General features: G+C 31.3%; 3 protein-coding genes across 5 annotated transcripts in view; 2 read left to right on the forward strand and 1 right to left on the reverse strand.

Annotated features, from left to right (window-relative positions):
- The window catches only part of LOC126833325 (discoidin domain-containing receptor tyrosine kinase B-like), a 99,371-nt gene extending 91,413 nt beyond the window's left edge, over nt 1–7,958 (forward strand). For all 3 annotated transcript variants that reach the window (XM_050564591.1, XM_050564588.1, XM_050564590.1), the window contains exons 9-16: nt 2,128–2,229; nt 2,432–2,842; nt 5,187–5,455; nt 6,008–6,378; nt 6,762–6,854; nt 6,929–7,070; nt 7,159–7,308; nt 7,605–7,958. In XM_050564591.1, the coding sequence (XP_050420548.1) occupies nt 2,128–2,229; nt 2,432–2,842; nt 5,187–5,455; nt 6,008–6,378; nt 6,762–6,854; nt 6,929–7,070; nt 7,159–7,308; nt 7,605–7,784 (1,718 nt within the window). In that variant the 3' untranslated portion in view covers nt 7,785–7,958. The remainder of the gene's footprint in view (nt 1–2,127; nt 2,230–2,431; nt 2,843–5,186; nt 5,456–6,007; nt 6,379–6,761; nt 6,855–6,928; nt 7,071–7,158; nt 7,309–7,604) is intronic.
- Nucleotides 7,959–10,826: 2,868 nt separating this feature from the next.
- LOC126833638 (conserved oligomeric Golgi complex subunit 6) lies at nt 10,827–15,458 on the forward strand. Its single transcript, XM_050565080.1, has 11 exons — nt 10,827–11,046; nt 12,237–12,347; nt 12,488–12,651; nt 13,139–13,358; nt 13,576–13,700; nt 13,758–13,972; nt 14,034–14,194; nt 14,311–14,541; nt 14,644–14,805; nt 14,900–15,064; nt 15,152–15,458. Exons 1-11 carry the CDS (start codon nt 10,975–10,977, stop codon nt 15,434–15,436), a joined length of 1,911 nt encoding a protein of 636 aa, XP_050421037.1. The 5' UTR covers nt 10,827–10,974; the 3' UTR covers nt 15,437–15,458.
- On the reverse strand, nt 15,434–17,644 carry LOC126833639 (STING ER exit protein). Its single transcript, XM_050565081.1, has 4 exons — nt 17,109–17,644; nt 16,370–16,526; nt 15,741–15,969; nt 15,434–15,667 (listed from the first exon to the last, which is right to left on the reverse strand). Exons 1-4 carry the CDS (start codon nt 17,227–17,229, stop codon nt 15,512–15,514), a joined length of 663 nt encoding a protein of 220 aa, XP_050421038.1. The 5' UTR covers nt 17,230–17,644; the 3' UTR covers nt 15,434–15,511.
- Nucleotides 17,645–21,125: the final 3,481 nt, after the last annotated feature.

Here is a 21,125-nt window from a genome sequence, read left to right on the forward strand (position 1 = left end):
AAGACGAGCGATTCTATTTGAGTACAATATAGTATTAGCTATTCTGTTTGCACACAACTCACACTTAAAACCTAATATGATATATTTTGCATCCTTATATTAAGTCTGAGCTCTGGGTAGTGACTTATGTATATATAAATATAAATACACATTAGACACACACACATATACAAACTGGAAAAAAGCAAAAAATATTGTAATAATGTAGCAGTGCGATGTAATTTTTTTTTTATTAGTTTTATACAATTTATATAATATAGTGAAATGAGTAATATAAGACATGAGTTAAGCACCGCCCACCGAAGACGACACTTCATGGGAATAGTTAAATGAAAATAATATAAATTCCTCCACTGCTAAATTTACTACAAAATGTTGGTTTATAACTGCAGTTTGACAAGTACCTCCTTTTTTTGGAGTTTGACCATTGACATAAAAAAAATGTACGTAAAATAATATTATCTTAAATCATGGTGGTAACTAATATTAAAAGATAACACAAGTAGTATCACCATAATTATGTATCAAATACCGTATAAAAATGTATTTTATCTCATGTGGCAGCACTGTAAAAAAAAATAGGGACTTGTCCGACCAATATTTTGACAATACAGTTAAGTTAACTGATCAAATCGACTTTTGCACTTATTAGTGGTTCTTTATTATGCTCATAGATAATAAATATATGATTCTGAGACTATGGATTAAACGGATTTACTAGGAACAGCGTACTGTAGGTCAAAAACGTCTCCGGTGTTAATTAATTTAGTTGTCAGTTTTAACTTTCGAGTGGATACCTTCAAAAAGTCGTGTTTTCGTGTCCTCAGTTTCGCGTTAGACCAACTTTTTTAAGTCGAGGATTGACTAGACGCTCGTCTACTGTCACTTGCACCGCCTTTGTACCGATTCCTGTTAATGGGGGTTTTTCTAACAACTAGGTGTATCCCTACTCGAAACTCCGGTTTCTTCAGTTTTAGTTTTTTTTACCTCGGCGAAGCGTCTTCTTTGCTATACCTCTCCGCCAACGCTACTATACATACCTCCCGAGAAATCCGAACCGTTTATTCGCCCGCTCACCGTCGTTTACCTTTACATACACACACACATACATATACAAGTTATGACCGAGTGCCTCTTTTCTTTAAAGCGGGTTATTTATGAGATGGGGATTATGCAAAAGTAGAAACTCGTCTTATGAAGCTATTTATTTCCGGCACAACGGACTCGGTTTTATTTAAATGCCACACACCCCTCCCTCCCGTATCTACTTTGTCCTCGTCCGACTCCCTCCACCCACCCCAACGATCTGCCACCCCACAGTTGCTTGCACGGAATGTGTGCAATTTTATGACATGTGAAATACCGCGAAACAGATCTGACTGTAACAGTATAATTTATTATACACGTGTATGCAACAGAAAATCGATTACCACCATAAAAATAAAACAATAATAATAATAAATCATCGAATTGTCGTGATGCTCAACTTCTCGGACTAAATCCTTTTAAATAATTAAGCGATTAGTAAATTTAATTATATTTTCAAACATAGCTATTTTCGAGCAATATACTGCTACAGACAAAATATATACTATACTATAATAATTATAATTACATTTTGCCAAATTAAGAAGGTATTTATTTTAGTAACTAGAATTTGTACAAAACACTGAATTCGATTTTATCGTAAACAGTTGAATACTAACTCTGAAATTGCCATGGGTATTTTAATAATAATTTTACCGGTACACTTTCGAAACGTGATGGGCGGATTTCCTTTTACTCGTTGGACGTAGATTATTAAAACTATATTGAACTGTAGACGAAAATCAAATGACGTCCGGCGGCGGCTTTAACACATGACATGTTGAACTGTAAAAATATGCCATTTACGGGCAGGTCGCGCTCATAATTAAATAATAAATTCAAGCTCGAAACGAGATCCGGGTAATCGGGTTATGTAATATTTTGGACGCGACACACAGGTATTTCCCTAGCGGTCTGAATAATCCAATATGTGCATAGTGTAGTAACGCGATTTCCGTTTACTTTAACACTCCGGGGGAGCACATCGGGTGGATGTACATATGTTTCGCCGGACTGAATACTGCATGTTTCATTTTGCAGAGCCATTGCCTGAAAACTGCACGGTGGACGCTGACGCACAATTCGAGGATGAGCAGCTGGTAGGAGGAGCGGTGGACCCACCTTGGGAATCGCCCGACGCCAGTAAGTGTTTTAATATTCATGGTCCTCGGCACTTTCGGCAAACGCGCATTTTGTTTTCAATTTGCCTCAGGCATCATTTATTAACGACAAACCCCGCGGGACGGCCAGACGATGATATTTGTTTTCTTTGAAGAATTTTTATTTATTTTTTTGTTCCTTACATAACATATAATATTGTATTGTCAATCCGCGTTTGTTGCAGCCACGCACAAGGAGAAAGACGGCAAAGACAGCGGGCTCGTGGAAGTGCTGATCGGCGTGCTGACGGCCGCCACACTGATCCTGTTGGGCATATGCGCCATCGTGTTGGTGTTGAGCCGTCGCAAAAAACACCAGACCATCAGCTCTTCGATATTCAAGAAACCTTTCGGCGTTGCCATCAACATGAAAGACATATTCATGAACCTGTCACCGCACAACACCACCGCCAATGCCAACATCATCAACAACAACAACATCAGCCGGCACATTACCGAGAACCCGTTGCCCGTTTGCGAGCAAATGCGAATAGACGGTTTTGCGTCGGACGTTTATGACAAATCGCAGCACAACGTCATCTACGAGACACCCCTTTTGGCCAGAAAGGATTACGAAACCATCCGCAGTAGCAAAGGTTAGCAAAGGATATTATCTACATTGACCATTATATAAGAAATAGTTTTTAAAAAATATATAATATATGGTAAGTGATTCGGAGCAAAAATGAAACAATGTAAAAAAAAAATTTCATTTGAGCCAGTAAGACGTTAATACTAGTTAAAACAAACTTCTTAATAATGGTGCATCGTATATTTTATGTTAATACTGTAGATATTGTCTCTCGGCTAAACTAAAATTGGAACGACAATGTTGGTTTTGAAAAAGATCCCCGGGAGTGAATATATGATGAAAATACGATTAGTAACTGAAAATCCTTTTTCGCGAGCTTTTTCATAAAAAAAAAAAGAAAGAAATATTATTAAAGCGGATTAAAGACTTAAATAGAAAGAGCTTAAATATTGACCAAGAAGCGAATATCTGTCTACATCATATTTTTCTGTAGCATTTCAGATATCATAATTTATACAAAAATAACAAACGTATATCGTATTGCCGCGCCGACGTGCACTGCTACTGGGTAGTTTTAATTCCATATAAATAAAACAGAGTGAGAGATATAACATGGAAGTTTCAATTAAATTAATTTTTATTATCTCAATCGTATACCAAGAATTATTGCATACTTAAATATTAATTAACAATAATTAGGACAATAATGTATTAAAATGTATATGAATTGCTATTCTTTGGTTAAAAATAAAACATTTTTTTAACCATATATGTATCACCACAGTTTTTCGTCGAATTTATAGACTTGAAAGTATGCAGGGAGTTCTGGTATCTAGCTATGCGAATTATGGTTGGACAAATTTCACTAATTCAGTAAACGACCTCGATTACTAGATATACGAAAATGCCTCTATCTTAATTTCTACTCTATGATTAAATTGAACAAAGACAATAACGCAATATTAAGACAGAAGGTCGCTCAGTTTTCAGAGCGCTCGGCCAACAATATTTCTTCTAATTTTAATACTCGCGGGCATTTTTACTCCTTTTAGATTTACTTAGGGCAATCAAAAAGTAAGTTGCATTGTACCATATATTTTTCCCAAGTGGATATTTTTTTATGACATTTGGTGGCAACACTGTTTGAGTGGTTCTACCAAAGTATTGATAGTGAAATTGAACTTGGTTGAAAATCTTATCAGTTATTAGTTAATCATCATGGCTACTACTACAGTTACGTCGTCCAAAATTAAAATTCGAGCAGTTATCAAATCTTTATGGTTAAAAAATTGTAAGCCAGTACAAATTCATAGAGAGGTGTGTGAATTTTATAGCAAGAAAGTTGATTATGATTGGTGATGAGACGTGGGTCATCATTTTCAACCAGAATCCAATTAAACTCCGATTGAGTGGAGACACAAAACTTTCCCACGCAAAAAAAAAATGCCAAAGTCGTTGCATCTGCTGGAAAAGTGATGCTGACGCTCTTTTTTGATAATCAAGACGTTGTTTATTCAGAGTCCTGATTTAGACCTATAGTCCAAATTTATCGCTCTGTGATTTTCATGTGTTTGGAACCCCAAAAAAATGAGCTAGCGAAAGATCGATACCACTCAGATGAAGAAGTAAAAGACGCCACTAGCAACTGGTGTTCACAAACTGGACGGGAGTTTTTCGAACAAGGCATTTTCAAACTCGTTCAGGGATATGAAAAATTTAGAAACTTATTTAGTGATTATGTCGAAAAATAGTTTAAAATGAGTACTTTTCAATAAACTGATTGGTTTTTAAAAAATGTTTGTACTTTTGAATTATAACCCAATGCAACTTACTTGTTGAATGCCCTACGTAATAAAGAATATTTATATATAAGAATACTATATAATTTAAATATTTTATTCTAATAAAAGACTTAAGTACAAATTATTATTTTTTTTAAATAAACTATTTAATTTATTACGATAATGAAATATGTCTCACTTGAGTATATTTCTCTTATTATACTTTAGCAAAATATAAATATTGTAAACAAAACAATTATTATAGTAAATTTTAATTTTTTGGCTAAGGCATATAATACAATGGACGATGCAAGTTCGTGGAATTGTTTGTACACACATTTTTATTTTACAATAATTCCATGGGTACATGGTTAAAAATGAATTAGTTATAGATGTAAAATTATAGTCTGATGTAGTTTAAGAATGTAGGTAAAATTAGTTTCCAAATAGTACTATTGAATGGCTTTAAACAGAATTGAATGACAGTGAATCTAATTCAGTAGTATTCTCATGTATGATGTATACTTGAGCTCAAAATCGAGACAATGAACATAATTCGAGCAAAAGAGCCTTTTGCACACATGATTTTCATTTATACTGAATCCGTGATTAATTTAAATATTTTAGTTACAGACGCAAAGTGCGCCATGTCCGTTAAGGAATTCGGACGCAGTGACTCGGAACGGGGATCGTTGAGCAGTCTGGAAATAGATGTTAGACCAACCGAATACTCCACCAGAGATAGCGTTACATCATTGCATTACAGGAGTCTGCAAACCCAAAACGCTTTGCCTGTGGCAATCACGGATAGTCCGACAAGATCAAAACAACTATTGCAGTGCTCAGACGTACCGTCGAGAAAACGCTATCACACCGCTCCCCGTGAAAAACACCGAGTAAGTATTCAATCTAAGGCCTAAGCCATAATCTTCCGCACTAGCTTTAGAGAATATAAATTAAATTTGACCTAATGCGTGACTATAATCGAATAATAAACATCACACTAGGGACTTTATCCAAGCGTAGGAAGATAAGCTAACGCCAGTGACTGTCGTAGAAGCAAAACATTGATCGACAGCTACTAAACGCATAAACGATAAGTGCGTATTTCTCATAAACAATCTAAAGACGCCAAAATAAAATAATAAACAAACATAATATATCAACACCACAAAAAATATTCTTTAGAAATTTCAACCAACACCTTGTGACGGACACTTTCTGTAATACTTTGTGTACAATGATACATGAATAGTTTATGATCAGGAACATAACGTGCAATAAAACCACTACTTAATTATGGTCTTGAGGAGAATCTTTTGTTTTTTGCAAGTTGTTAGACTAGACATTTGAATATTAATCTAATATAGGAATAGGTTTTTAAAATGCATTTATTTCAACTAAACTGCATAATATACTATATCCACGTATCTTAACTTGTTTGGTAGATGGCTCCACCACCCGTGTCGTGGAACATCAGTCCGAGCATGGGCCAGGCTTATAAGTGCCGTGAAGCAGACATTGTGCAAATCCCTCGGTATTGCTTGAACGTGGTCAGCAAACTGGGCGGTTCTCATCTAGGCGACGTGGCCATCTGCGAGACCACGGATATCAGCATAACGGAAAATGGGAGGGTGGTGGCTAAGACATGCCCTGCTGGATCCACTAGAGAAGTGAAATTCTTGTGTAGTCTTCTCGATCCCAACCTAGTACGCGTGTTTGGCGTGTGTGCTAACGAGTCGCCTCCGTGGCTCATCACCGAATATCCCGCCGAGCTGGGTGATCTGGTCATCGTATTAAGAACACATTCGACCCTAACGTGAGTAATAATCCGGTTCAAAACCTATTAACAACATATTCCGCTTAATCTCCAAGTGAAAACTAAAAAAATATTAATAAAAATGACAAACACGGCGCCTTGGTTATGCAATTTTGCTACACTGTCGTGTCCATGGTTTATTTTCTTCAAATTGCTTAAAATCTTTAGACCGGCGTGGCGACCATTTAGTTTACATGACCACCCGGCTTAAGATATACTGAACGGGTTGCGCAGTATTATCACTGTATTTACATTCAGGAAATAATTATTAAAATTTCGTACATTTTATTTTAATCATAGTAATAGTTTTCCTAAAAAATAACTGTCATCGATGACTATTCTGCATAAGTGTAAACTTAACAATTATATTGTATTATATACAGATACACGACATTGATGTTTATGGCTACTCAAATAGCGTCGGCCATGAAGTACCTCGAGTCAAAAAACGTTGTTCACAAAGATTTAGCGGCCAGGTAAAACGGGATTCATCTTGAAAATTTAGCTTTTATGTTATCTAACCGCGGTTTGATGCGTCTGTGTCGTATAGGAACTGTCTGGTTTCGAGGGGCTATTCAATTAAAGTAGCCGATATAGCAGTGTGCAATCCGGCGTACAAGAAGGACTACAGCGAGATTGGAAACCGACCTCCCGCACCGATTCGATGGCTCCCGTGGGAAAGCATACTGCTGGTAAGACTTTGGTCCCCGATCAACACCCGTCTCGTCCGAAGCAAGTTTAAAATTTTGTTGATTTGTTTTTTTTTTCTCTATTCAATAGGATCGATATACTTGTCCCAGCACGGTATGGTCCTTCGCGGTAACAATGTGGGAGTTGCTGAGTATGGCTCGAGACAAGCCGTTTCCGCACCTCACCAACGAACAAGTAATACACAACGCCGAGCAAATGTATTACGGAGGCGAGTTGCAAGTAAGAACTCGTTATTTTTATGACTTTTTTTTTTAAAAAAACTGCGAATGCATTATTTGAAATATTAAAAAGTTAATCGCTCCGCTTCAAATTAGGGGTGCTAATTAAGCTCCCCAAAAAATACGCCTATAATCTATGAGGAATGATTTAATTGTTGTCGATTTTTAAAAATACAATATAACTAATTTTATCCTCTGTATACTATAATTATTACTAATGAGCGATGCTATTTGGCGTGTATACTAAATATCTACGTTTAATCATAAAACACATATAAACGACGTTCTTGGTTTCAGGTACTTCTGCCCAAGCCCAACTTGTGCCCAACAGAGATATACGAGCTCATGTGTGAATGCTGGAAACGCGATCAAAACCACCGGCCCACATTCAAACAGCTCTATCACTTCTTGAAACGCAACCATACCACTTATTCGTGTGAAATCGACAAACAACTACATAACATCTCACCTGTTTAATTACAACAAAATTATGTCACTCGCGTTTTTATAGATTTATTTAAACATCTTGTTAGTGTACAAAAAAAACCTGTAAACATTATTATCGTTATAACTTTTATCTTTCCTTTACCTGCTCTGTCCTAAATTAAAAAAAAAAAAAACAAATTATACCACTAATCATATTCCAAATAACGACGCCCAGACGCCTATATTAACCGTTAAGTATAAGTACAGGGTTATGCTTTGTCTTTGACTTTTGTGATACCTATTGCTAAAAAAATTAATCACTTTTTTTTATATTAGTACCTTAAATGAAAACACTGGGAAAACGCTTTATAAACCTATTTTTGAACAAATTCTTCTAATCCTTTTTGATTCATTTCGTAATATGTACCTATTTTTCTAACTTAAACTAAATACTTTTTTAACCAAAAGAAAAAATAATTAATAAATATATGTATAACTTATTTAAATACACCACTTTTATGACGATACAATAATATATATATATAATAATAATACAATTTATATATGTTTTAATCGAATATAATATTATTAGCTAGACAATCAACGTGTAGGGTAATCGGAATGAGTTGTTTTTAATGTAATAATTAATAAAATTAACTTTATTATTATTATATATAAATATATTTAAACGTATTTATTATGTACTATAACATTATATTGTAAAAATAATTATAGTTATTATTAGCCATAATACGTATAACATGAAATCGGCTTGTAATGTGCAATAATTCATTTATTATTATTATTATTGGTTAGAAAAAAAATTAATTGTACTTTTTGTTTTTAATACGATAGTAAGATAATGTGATTAAACTACTTTTATGTATGCTTCGTCAAGTATTACTTTTCTTTTTTTTTTAATTTTATAACTCAGAAAATCCAATTTCAATGTACTGTTTTGGAAACACAGCAAGTGGGTTAAGACGTTGGGCAACGTACAAGGGACAATATCTATGAAACTAGTTCCTCCATTATTAACAGGTTGTTGTGAGCAAGTAAGCTTTTTTGAAGTCCTTATGAAGCCTATAAAATAAGAAAGCCAATTGCTATTATTCTTGCATGGTCCGCGATTTTAAGAGGGCGTCATGACACTTTTAGGCACGTAAAATATTTTTCGGGAGACGCAAAATTCTAGGAAACGTGTGGTTTTAGCCACAAATTTAGGTATGACCAAAATTAAAGATTAAGAGTTTATCTAGTGATTAAAATATTTTTTTTTTCCAATAATGTTACTAAGGCGAAGTTATAGATCATGTCAATGTCAATAATATTAAGTACTACTAAAATCAGGGACTAAAAACGGTTTCAAGCCAAAACACTATTTGTATAACTTCAGCAGGCGTTGACTAAAATTATTGACAGTATGGTTATCAGATAGCTTTACTGATTTTGAACTTATAAAAAAAAATATTAATAATAATAAAAACATTTTCAAGTTAAGTTGCCTTTTGGAACGATACAAACGTTTCGTTCCAGGAACTTTATTTTATATTGTTCTAAATGGCATAACTTAAATTTAAAATGTTTTTTATTCAATTTTTTTTTTTGCAAGTTTATAATCAGTTAAGCTATCTGACTGTTATACTGACAATAATGTTAACCAATGTTTTTTCTATCAACTTTTATGTAGTTAATTTTCATACTATTGATTGCATATTTTTTTTCATTCGGCCGACAGCCTATGAAGACATTTTGTTAACAAATTATTTGTTTGGTACACTGAAAAGTATGAGAACGGTGCAAGTCAATGGAAATTATATGCGTCATAGATGTTGTCTTGTGTTTCTATTATAATAATATCGATATTTCAGATGCCATTCGGTGGAAAAAGGCGATCTATCGATTGATGGATTTTTTTGGAAAAATCGATTTTAAAATATTTGTTTAACTGTTTATAATTGTTCGTACACACAAACGATACATTTGTGTTTTAATGAAAAAACGTATACGCGCCCTTTCATAAAGGCAGAGTGACTATTACTCGACAAAACTACTGCCGTAGCATCTACTTTTTTATTTTAAAGACTGTTGATGTTACCACTACTGTCGAAATGGCTGTGTGCACTGCTGCTGAAAAGTGAGTTATATTTTTTGGCGAAGAATATTTCTTAATATTTTATTATTTTATTACTAATCAAGTTTTGGTCAGGGTTTTTTTCTACATGTTATAAACAAAATTATATAAATCTCGGATGAAATGTTAAGGGGCCTATGTACTTTTTTACCTCTACCTAGTAAGCATTGTGTAGGCAATTTTTCAATAAAACCTAGCCTTAAGCTAACATTTTTAAATCATATATTAACACAGCAAAGTTTTAAGTTAAATTACATTAATATAAAAAACAGTATTTCGATTTCTTTATTTATTGTACGGTTAAAAGAATGAGTTGTTCTCGACCAAATTTTACCGTAGTTTAACAAAATTTTACACTAATATAACCGAAAGTTAACACCAAGTTATCCCAAATTAACCCCAAGTTTACCCAAGCTCTTTTTTCACGCAAAAAATATAAACTAATTTTGTTTTCCTGTGTACAAGTTATTGTCTGGGCTATTTTCTTTTTAGTGTTCTGGGAGCATTATCGAGAATGGGTGTCGAAGAGAGTTGCTTTATTAGGGAATTAGGATAAAAACTTAGATTTAAATGGAAGTTTGAGTAGAGAGAATTTGCTAAGTGGTTGAGTGTTGGTATGTTTAAGTTGTTTTATAGGTTTTAATTGTGATATACCAAGGGGCAGAGGTTATTATACGCAATCACATCGTCTGGAACGCCTGGAGAGTTTTATTAATCGAAGGTATGTAATGTTACCTATGTTAAGTTATGTTAAACTTCTTCTTCTTAAATAGATCACAACTACTCCTATAAAAAAATACCTATTTCCTTTTAGTTTTTATAGATTTCAAGCGCCGATTATCAAGATAGATTATTATCAATATCAAGGTTACCTTATCAGTTAACAATAAATATAAGCAATTTCTTATCAATACCGAAAGGCCACAACAATAATAATAATATTGTCAATGATAATTATTTTGTGATCAGTCAAATAGTTGTGAAACGTTTTTTAATCTTTTTAAGAAAATACTTTGTAGTAATTATTTTAGAAAATAATAATAGTAATATATTTTTACTTGTGATATTTTTTTATAGTGACAACACGTTTACTTGTATTTTTCAAAAATGACAACTGACAAAGATGCTATTACGAAAAGAGTGAATAGTGTATTAGAGACTCATTTAGAAAAAGAAAAGGTACTCTATCAACTTCTATCTACTACATAATTATCGAGCTAACTCAAAAACTCTCTATAATTAAATGATATTTTTATATAAACATGAAGTATTATTTGTAAATAAAACATGTTAGATGACTAAAATTTCTAAATTTGATAATACTACATAATTTTTTTAATTAGGTATAAATTAAAATTTTCTTATCTACTATCTACCATAACGAATATAGGTGTTCCCTGGCTTTTGTGGTTCACCTCGGAGGGATCGCCTACGACCACGGACCGACTAGTAGCGCTGAGCGCTAATTGCGGGCTGGGGAATGTTGGGCTCAAGATGAAGACAACCTCTTAGTCACCTTTTACGACAGGCAGGCGAGCTCCTTGAGAGTATTCTGATCCCCTATCCAATGGGAAGTCACGACCGGTTGCCCTGCCGCCAGCGCCCAGCGCCATAATTGACCCCCCTTGAGAGGCTCAGCGATGCCTCGTGCCTTCCGCGGCCCTGTCGATCGCCGACCTAGCTGAGTCTTGGCAAGTGGGGCTGGTGACTAATCACCTTCCACTCAGTAAGTGCTCGTGCACAAGAAACCGTGGGCCTTGCACCATTTGATTAGGGCGCCATTCCTGTTTTGGTCTCGTCTTCGTGTTTAAACTCCCGGGAGAGCGAGGTCTATAGTTCCCCGTACCTCGGCTCTCATCCTTGCGGAGATCATCCATCGCCGGACAGGACGATCCTGTTCCACAACAACAACAATTGGGCACGGGCCCCCGCGATCGCGATCACCGTTTATACTCATGGCGGAGTGCGAGCGATTTTGAGAGGCATACGGCCAGAGGGGAAGGCTCATCACCTTTCCTGGCGTTCCGTACCTCATCATCATCAGTTTGCTCTTCTGTTTACCAGGGTCTCTTGGTAAATCTTGCAAAAGCACGATAGATATGCCAGGAGGAAACCAGTATATGTGGCTCACAGGGTCAAAGTTTACCCATCCTAAGGCGTATATATTTTAATTAATCGTAAATTGGGTTTCTGTACTGAAGTTGTGATTTTGTTTAAATCTAAATTATGTATTTGTAATATATTTGCATCTGTATTTTATGTTACTAAATATTTCATTGTAATGTCTTGAGCTGAAAGGAATTTATACTCAAATAAATATTATATTATATTATTATACTGAACTACATTTATGGTTATTTTTTTTTTAGGATGCCTTGGAAGCATTAAAAGAAATATCAGAATTCTATACAGAAAATACATTGGAATGTAGAAGAGGTCTAAGAACTAAAATAGAAAAAAGAAGTCTTGCGTTAAATGAAGTAAATTACTAATTAAATTATACTAACAAATTTCGATACCTGCTTTGTAATTTATAATGCTTATTTTATGTAAATTATGCAACTTATATTTTTAAAAAAATGTTAATTGTTTAACTAGATGTTTAACTTTATTTATGTAGGATTTCTTATCTGCTTTTGAAAAAGTTAAAGATGCTGTAAATTCTTTACACAACAATGTAAGTTCAATGAATACTGCTGTTGTTAGTATGTCAACACAGCTAAAAGAAACTAAAGCAGAAACTCAACATTTGATTGAACTAACAAAGCAACTACAAATGGAAAGGTAAATCTAACTATAAAATAAATTAAAAATAATAAATCTTGCTTTGTTATATTTAATTATGTTAAATCACATTTTTTTTACTTTTTTTAAAATAAGTATAACTTTTTTTCATGTTATTTTCAAAATCAGATAATAGTCTCCAAAATGTTGTTATCTTTCGATTTCATAATAGGTTTTTTTACTCTAAAACAACCATGGACTTAGTATAACACATTCTGCATAACTATGTTTAGATGTTAAAGATAACATAAAATAAGAAAACATATTTAAAACCGCTGACAAAGATGTTATAATAGTCCGGGGGAATAATTTAACTACCAAAAAATAGTTGTAATTACTAAACTAATAATTACACATTACAGTTTAAGTTTTAAATTATGATTCTGTAAATAATTGCTTATGCCTCCTTAATAAATAGGGGGTATCACATCCTCTTAGGCCAAATTTCAATAACCAATATTGTTAAATTTTATTTTTTAACTTGCAGAAAGAATGTGACTTATCAGAAAGTATTAGTCGACGCATATTCCAAAGCTTTTCAATTATCTCCAACTGAAGTAAACTGTCTCCGTACTAATGATATTACTCAAGAGTTTTTTACTGCTTTAAATAGAACCCAAATCATTAGCAATAATTGCCGTAAGCTAATGCAAGCTGGTCATCAAGCATCAGCTTTAAGTTTGATGGAACAGATATCTGGTTATCAAGTAAACTGAAATTTGCAAATATAATAGTATCATAAATCTACATTTGAAAAAACACCTTTTTTAGTCCATACTGTATCACTTAAGACATAATAACTAATAATATTAGCGTATTATTATACTAATATACAATTTATGGGTCGATGTGTTGAATGAGATAGGTAGTTAAATTATTGTATTTCTTTTTTGTTATGAATTGTAAATTATAATATTTTTTCAGCACTTGGCTATGGAAAGACTATATAGGTGGGCCCAATTACATTGCAAAGATGTGGAGTCGTCTTCAAATGGACCATTGCTTGTATGCGCTATGGAAGTGTTGCAAGATCGACCAGTTTTATTCAAGTAAATTACACAAAATTGTATTTTTGTTCACAAAAATATAAGGATTTATTTGCATAGGTACGTGTTGGAAGAATATTGTACGATCAGACAAGCCGTAGTAGCGCAAATGTTTATTGATGCTCTAGCGGCAAATAGCTCTAATGGTGTATCAATAAAAGCGTTTTCAAAAGACATTCGCATGTATGTGAATAATATGCTGTCATGGTTGATCGATCACATACCGACTGAGAGAAAATATTTGACATATTTATTGAAAAACTGTGATAAAACAAGTATAAAGATTTTAGATATTTAGAATTTTCAGATTTAACAGTCTTTTAATTTGTATATTAGATAATGAAGAAGAAATAGCATCGTGTATGAGTAGTATAACTGAGGGATTGTGTAGTCCACTGTCTTCACGCGTTGAGAGCGTACTACATATGAATGAGAACCCAATTGATCTTTACAGTGTTGCAAGTTCGCTTAAATTTTATCTTCAAATAGTTATGAAAGTAAGTTATGTTGAGTAAGAATTACCAGTAGTATACTTCTATCAAATTTTATTTCATTTTTACTAAAACCCACATAATATATATTATATAACATATATTATCATCATCAATTTTAGACTGTTCCAGCTGGACAATTATGTCAGACTATTGTCGAACTACATAAGACAATGGAATGTGTGTTTTTGAATAAATTGCAAAACTTGGTACGCGACACACTTTTGGAACGAATAGAAGCGCCTCCTACTGACCTGTCTCCTTCACCTGGGATTGGACATTTGTTAAATATTCTGAGACAAGTTTTATCAGTAGCTGCTGTCACAGAAGACAAACAAGATGACATATCGATGGTAAAATTATATTATAAAATCCCATTAATATTGTAAAATTATATTAAAATCACAATATTCTTAAATTAATTTATATAAATATATTATATGTATTATTTTTAGATAATTTCTTGTGTGCTAGAACCTTTACTGCAAGCAATTAACTTGAGCGCCTCAAGATTATCTCCACTTGACATGGCTGTTTATCAACTAAATTGCTTAAACGATATACACAATACACTAATACAGTATGAATATGTTGAGGATAAACTTAAACGCTTACAGGTACAAACATAAAAAATATTTTACATAGAAGACATTCAAATACAAAAACAAGTTTATACAAAATAATTATTCAACTTTTTTGTATTATGTTTAGACTCAAATGGATGTACAAATAGAAACGGCGTCTACAGAACAAACAAACTATCTTGTTACACACTTGAATCTGGAAGAAATTCAAACAGCTCTTCAAGCTCAAGGAACTAACGCCCCAATGTCACAGATACAAGGAATGGAAGCAGAAAATTTAATTAATTTTTTGGTGAACCTAACTCGTTTTTATAGTGTATTAATGTTAAGTTATGTTTTATAATTAAATAATGTAATTTTTTCTTTGTTCAATTTTCAGACAAAAATTGAAACCATGTTAGTTATGCCAGACACACTATCTGTACCACAAATGGGTTGTTTAAAAAATAATCACCACTTTAATAAGGTGAGACAACGGTCCAACGAAGTCATTTCAGCTGTTTATAAACAGCTCTATGAACATGTCCACAACCCAAAAAACGAGTATGAAAACCCTTCGAAACTAATGCCAAGAGCACCCGAACTAGTGCATAAAATATTGGTCGATGGTGAAAACTCAAATCATAATAATTCTGAACTTATAAATACCATACCTGTACAATAAAAAAAAGAAAAAAGATTATTTATTGTGAGTTATTAAAAATGCTTTAAAAATGTTATTAAATTTAATATCGGTATTTCATTTTTCTAACAGAGTACCGCGGGTATGTCTTTTTATTTCCAAATCAATTTCAGGTTCGACTGTATCTGTCGCTTTACGTTTGTTCATGCCTTTTCTTTCTAATTGTTTTTCAATAATTCGGGCATTGTTTGCATATGAGTCGGCAACTTCTCGCTACAAGCAAAAGGTTATTATATAATCATGTTAAAAGCCAAATAATAAATTTTAGTATGATAAAAGAACTTACAGCTTCTATTTCATCCTCTTCCTCGTCAATGGTTGATACTGTTACCGAGCTAAATTTACCCATATTCTTTGTATGCTTGGTGACCATGATTTTTTTAGGTTTATCAACTGCTACTTGATTGTAAATATCCATTTTGGGAATTTCTCCAGTACACTTGACTATTGCCCCTCGTACGATAAAATAAACATTCGCACTAGGCTGGTGTTTATAATATAAGAATAAACCGCATCTTAAAAAAAAATATATATATATATATATTATATATTAGCAAATAAATTAATTTGTTAGTTTTTTTTTAACAAGTTTGGACATTAATGTGTTAAGGAGAAGTTAACTTCATACTTATGTTTAAACTTTTAGGTTAGTTAATTAGTTTATTTAATATTATTATGTTTTTATTAAATTGTATTTTTTTCTTGCCTGTGCGGGGCAAGAGTACATATATAATATTTAATAACTAATACAAATTTTGAATAATTAACACAAATATAATAAAAATAATAATCACAATAAATTCCAAGCTCGTATTTTCAACTCATTAACATTAACAAAACAAAAATCATTACAAAAACTCAACATAAGATAAAAAGAATAATATTAAGGAAAAACAATATCAACGTGACACTAACTTTTTACATTTCAATCGATACTGTTTTTCAATCCCTTCGGGCCTTTTCAAATACACTAATTCGTCTTGATCATACGTTAACTTATTAGCGTGCTTAGATCCATCAATTACCCTAGCTCCATCACGTTTACGTAGAGGTAATTTTTCAATGGCACAGTCTAAAAATGTAACATCAAATTATATAATATAAAATGTTAATATATAAAATAAAAATATAATATAATTTAAGTGTTAAGATTTCACGTTTCATTAAACCTATAGTTTATTAAAAAGGATTTAGTTAAGAAATACTAACAAAAATGTATGGCTACATTTAAGGGCTAAAAATTATCTTGTCCATTTACTGGGTTATAGTGAAATCAATCAATCTTTATAATTCATAAGTGCATAAACACTAAATTAATTTGTATCATGTATTTTTTCTAAATATTTTATTAAAATATATAGAATTGAGATCTTGATAGATGTGTGATCAAACTTAGAGGTATGCTCTTTGCCTAGGAAGAGTCAATATAATATGGCATCTGTTACTATGATCAGTATACATGCTACATTTTATTTCATAAGCACATAAGGATGAACACTGGAGAAAAAGATAAATTAAATAATAATTAAGCAAGTAAAGAAAGTGCTTCACACCAATTTATTCGAAAACAATATAATGACATAAAATTAAAAATCAATTAGATAGTTGAATAATATTCTTTGAATGTACAATAATTCATACTTAACAAAATTACCTAGAATTAGTGTCATTTGACCACATAAACAATAATATGAGTGTAATGGTCTCTCTTCATTGTATTCCTCTTGATCTTTGGAATCTGAACAGATTATACTACGAGATACTACTTTTGGCATTTTAAAAAAAAAAAAAGCCCCCAACACACGGTAGTTATATAGGAACGTAAGTCACAAATATTGTAAGCTATTCAAACTTTGTGTTGGCAGTTGACATTTACAAGTAACTAGTAAGTACTAAGTAGTAAGTTTAACGTTAATGCTTATTAAAATTTTAAAGTCAAGAATAATATTGATATCAATAAAAAGCGGTGATAATATTACTCCATGTAATATCGCCAATAATATTATGTTTTTATCTTATCTGTGGTTTTATTAGTGATCAGTGTAGCCAGTACACGGTAACAAAAAAAGCAGCTATGAGACTAAGATATTTCAGCATGTTGTTGAGTTGACGTTTATTAATGAAAAATTCAGACATTTCTTTGGTAACTAGTATTATTATACATTTTTTTCTTATACGCTTAACAGCTCAGCGAACTATAGGTAAGCTATAAAATAAAAAATAACGTCAAATCATTTAATTATACCTATTTATAATAAAATACTCGTATGGCATTATTGACCAGGAAAGAGGCACTATAGCTAACTTGGTCCTCTTCGGTCGCCGCGACCTATTTATAATCATTTATAAACTATACAAAGCAAAAATGTTGATTCCTAATAATTCCTATATTAATAGGTACAATTCCTTAATAGGTACAATTTACAAAACGCTTATGAGAACACACCATAAGAGTGTTTTGTGCAAAACTTACAACATATTCCAAAGGGGGCAACACGACGGTAAAGTTGTTATTTTATATATTGTTTTAAATCACTAGTACCTACAACAAATTGATTGTGAAAAGTTATTACACTGTATAAATTATGATTATAATTTATACTTATAATTGTAAAAATTCTTAATAAAGGTCCATGATGATTAATGTTTTGTCATTTTTTTGCATTATTATAACAATAATATTGTCACTGTTCTTACTTATTTCTTAAAAACAAATTAATAGGTATATAGCGAAATATTATTACCAATACCAACGTCGAGATAGCTGTCGTATTTTATTATAACTAGATTAGGTACTTAACTATTATAATATCATAAAAAATACTCAACTGGCATTTAGTTAGTTGTGCTGTCTATAAAATATATAAAAAGTCTAAAGATGGCCTATGTAGGAACAGCGTATATGTTTACACTTATACTGCTTATTAAGGTACTTGCTTGAGCATTATAAAATATGTAAGTAACATTTAAATGCTGAGACACGAAGTAGAAAGTATGCTATACGAATCAGATTAAATTATATCAATAAACAATGTGAACTAAGTTTAAAAATTCATCTTTTATTATTATAAGAGTTCAATTACAAAATTGAAAATGTATTATTTAAAAAAAAATATTATTACGAATTTATGTTTTGTGGAGTATAAAAAAAAACAGTTTTTATCATTTTTAATGTACATTTGTATAAATAGTTATTAGTTTTTTTTTGGCATGAACTTATCGTTATTAGGGTTCATTTGTTGTGAGCGGTTGTCCATGTTGTCTTTTCCTTTATCGCCTTGATAAGCCGCTTGGCGACCTGGTCCACTGGGTTGGTGAGTGGGGTTGCATTGATTGGTGCGGTTTGCCTCTTGAGTGTTTGGACGATTCATTCTGAAAATTAAATACAAAAGTTTAAATACCTTTAAACCAATTAAATCATACACAAACAAGTTAATTCGAGTACGAATGTAGTAAGTATTATTTTTTAAATTTGCTGTAAATAAACAAATATAATTTGTTTTAAACCGTGGGTTTTTTAAGAAATGTAAAATAGTAAGAAATGTATAAATTTATTATAATAATTGTTTAAATTATATTAAAATTTTAATTTCGTAATATTATACAAACTATCCATGACCTATAATCCCTTATGTCTGATCTTTATGGTACTGTATTCGAATAATACATGTTTAGCAGAGGCCATGAAAAAGCTTCAGAAAAATTTTATAGTTTTACTTAAAAGAAAATAGAAATCATTTCTACAAAAATGATGTTTTTTTAATTTCTTGCGGAATTTAAAAAAAGTACCTAAGGTACAAACACATTATTTAACACCTTCTCGGCTTTAAATTTAAGCTAAAAATTTTAATCAAATTTTAATTTTATCTAGTTATTTTCTCCAGAGCTTGATCGCTTCCAATAGGAGTAAAAAAACATGTTTTCATATAAAAAATTGTTTTCCGATATTAAAAATAATTTTTTTTTAACTCTTTTAGTTTGATTCTTTTAGATTATAAGACGTATAAAATAAATTAGGTAAACAACTAAAACATTATAAAATGAAGTTGAATCATAAAATATTAAAGTTGTTTCTTTTGAAAAATGGTCTTTACTCACAGTATTTATTATGAATAAATTGTTAATTTATTTAATTAACTAAATTACTTAAGGTTTTATAAAATTATTTTGAAACAGTTTTAAAATTGTTATATATTTTTCATAACATTTTATATTTAATAAAACTATTAAGTAGAGATATATTAAATGGAAAAAAAAATAATATTAATAAAATATCGTCTTTAAAATTATACCTTAAAAAAAAAAAAACTTACTTGATAAAATGTAGAGTGTAGTTATTACAAAGGATTGTAAAGATTGTAAAATGTTTGAAAGAGCGAAACTTGACTTCAGCAAGACCACAAATCGACTATGCAATTTCACTTGTCCTCCTTCCTTTTTATAAGTCACTCCAGATCTATTTACGGCTGACCATTATATATGTATGTGTTGTTTACTGATGGCTTAAATCACTATGAACCCAGGTTGTGAAAAATAGCATGCAATCAATTTAATCGTTTATAAATGTACACTTATTCGTCATTAATATTTAATAGTAAATATTGAAAATAATGTTCTTGTTTTTCTGAAATACTTTATCTAATCAATTTATGTTCCACTCTTTAATTAAGTTCTGTTGAAACGCTTCGCTGGGTAGTTTGGTTTTAAATATAGTAAGTAATAATTTACCACCATAGTACATATTAATATCATTATCGTTGACAAATTTAAAAATACTAATTTTATGTAGATACCTGTAATATGCAATTGTGGTCGCCCAATCGAATAATACTGAAATTATTTTAAAATAACCGGGGTAGATAAACTATTGAGTGCATATAAAGCCATAAATAAATTGTTAAATTGAAAAAGAGTAAAATTTCAAAAATTGATTTATTAAAATCTATAGTAATGTTATAATGTTCGAAATATTTATTAGGTTTTTATTGAATTCGTAAATTGTTATTATGAATTCAGTAGGTATTAAAACACTACCAAGTGCCTTCAAAAGTATATCTTTAATATAGATTTATTAATAAATAGGTATAGTTAAATAGGTTAATTGGACAATGCAACATTTTAGATATTGCTTAAATCTTAATGTATTAACATATTATGGTCTTTTTTATATTGCCCTCATCAATATCATATTATATTCACCGTAAGGCGTGACCAATAATAAAAAGGGTTTGAAATCTATAAATCGTGTGGTTAGGTTGAATTTACGATTATATTGGCAGATATTTTGTTTTTAATTGATTTAAGCATTTTACTTTTAAAAAAATGTACAAATTACTTATTATTATTCTAAGATATTTTTTTTATGATCTTTAATACAATATAGCAAAATCAAATCAACGATTTTGTATTAACTAGTTATGCGATAAGCCGACTTATGGTGTGATAAGCTTTGACATATAATAATATAATCAAGTGTAGCAAAATTTTAATAAATTAATGTTAATTGATAAAAGTTCTTCTTTATACGTGTTTATATCTAATTTAAAGACGAATAAGCAAAAAACTGTAAAATGCACGCTTGCCTTAAAAATATTAATACTGTTGAATAATTATGTCCAATACCAAAAATTGATCATTTTAAGTTCAAATTGTATTTATTATGTTACTGAAT

This window comes from Adelges cooleyi, unplaced genomic scaffold (assembly GCF_023614345.1).
Source record: "Adelges cooleyi isolate 19-005CV unplaced genomic scaffold, UGA_ACOO_1.1 ACOO_flye_CR_arks_rails_tigmint_CR_PRNA_2, whole genome shotgun sequence".
Lineage (NCBI taxonomy): Eukaryota > Metazoa > Arthropoda > Insecta > Hemiptera > Adelgidae > Adelges > Adelges cooleyi.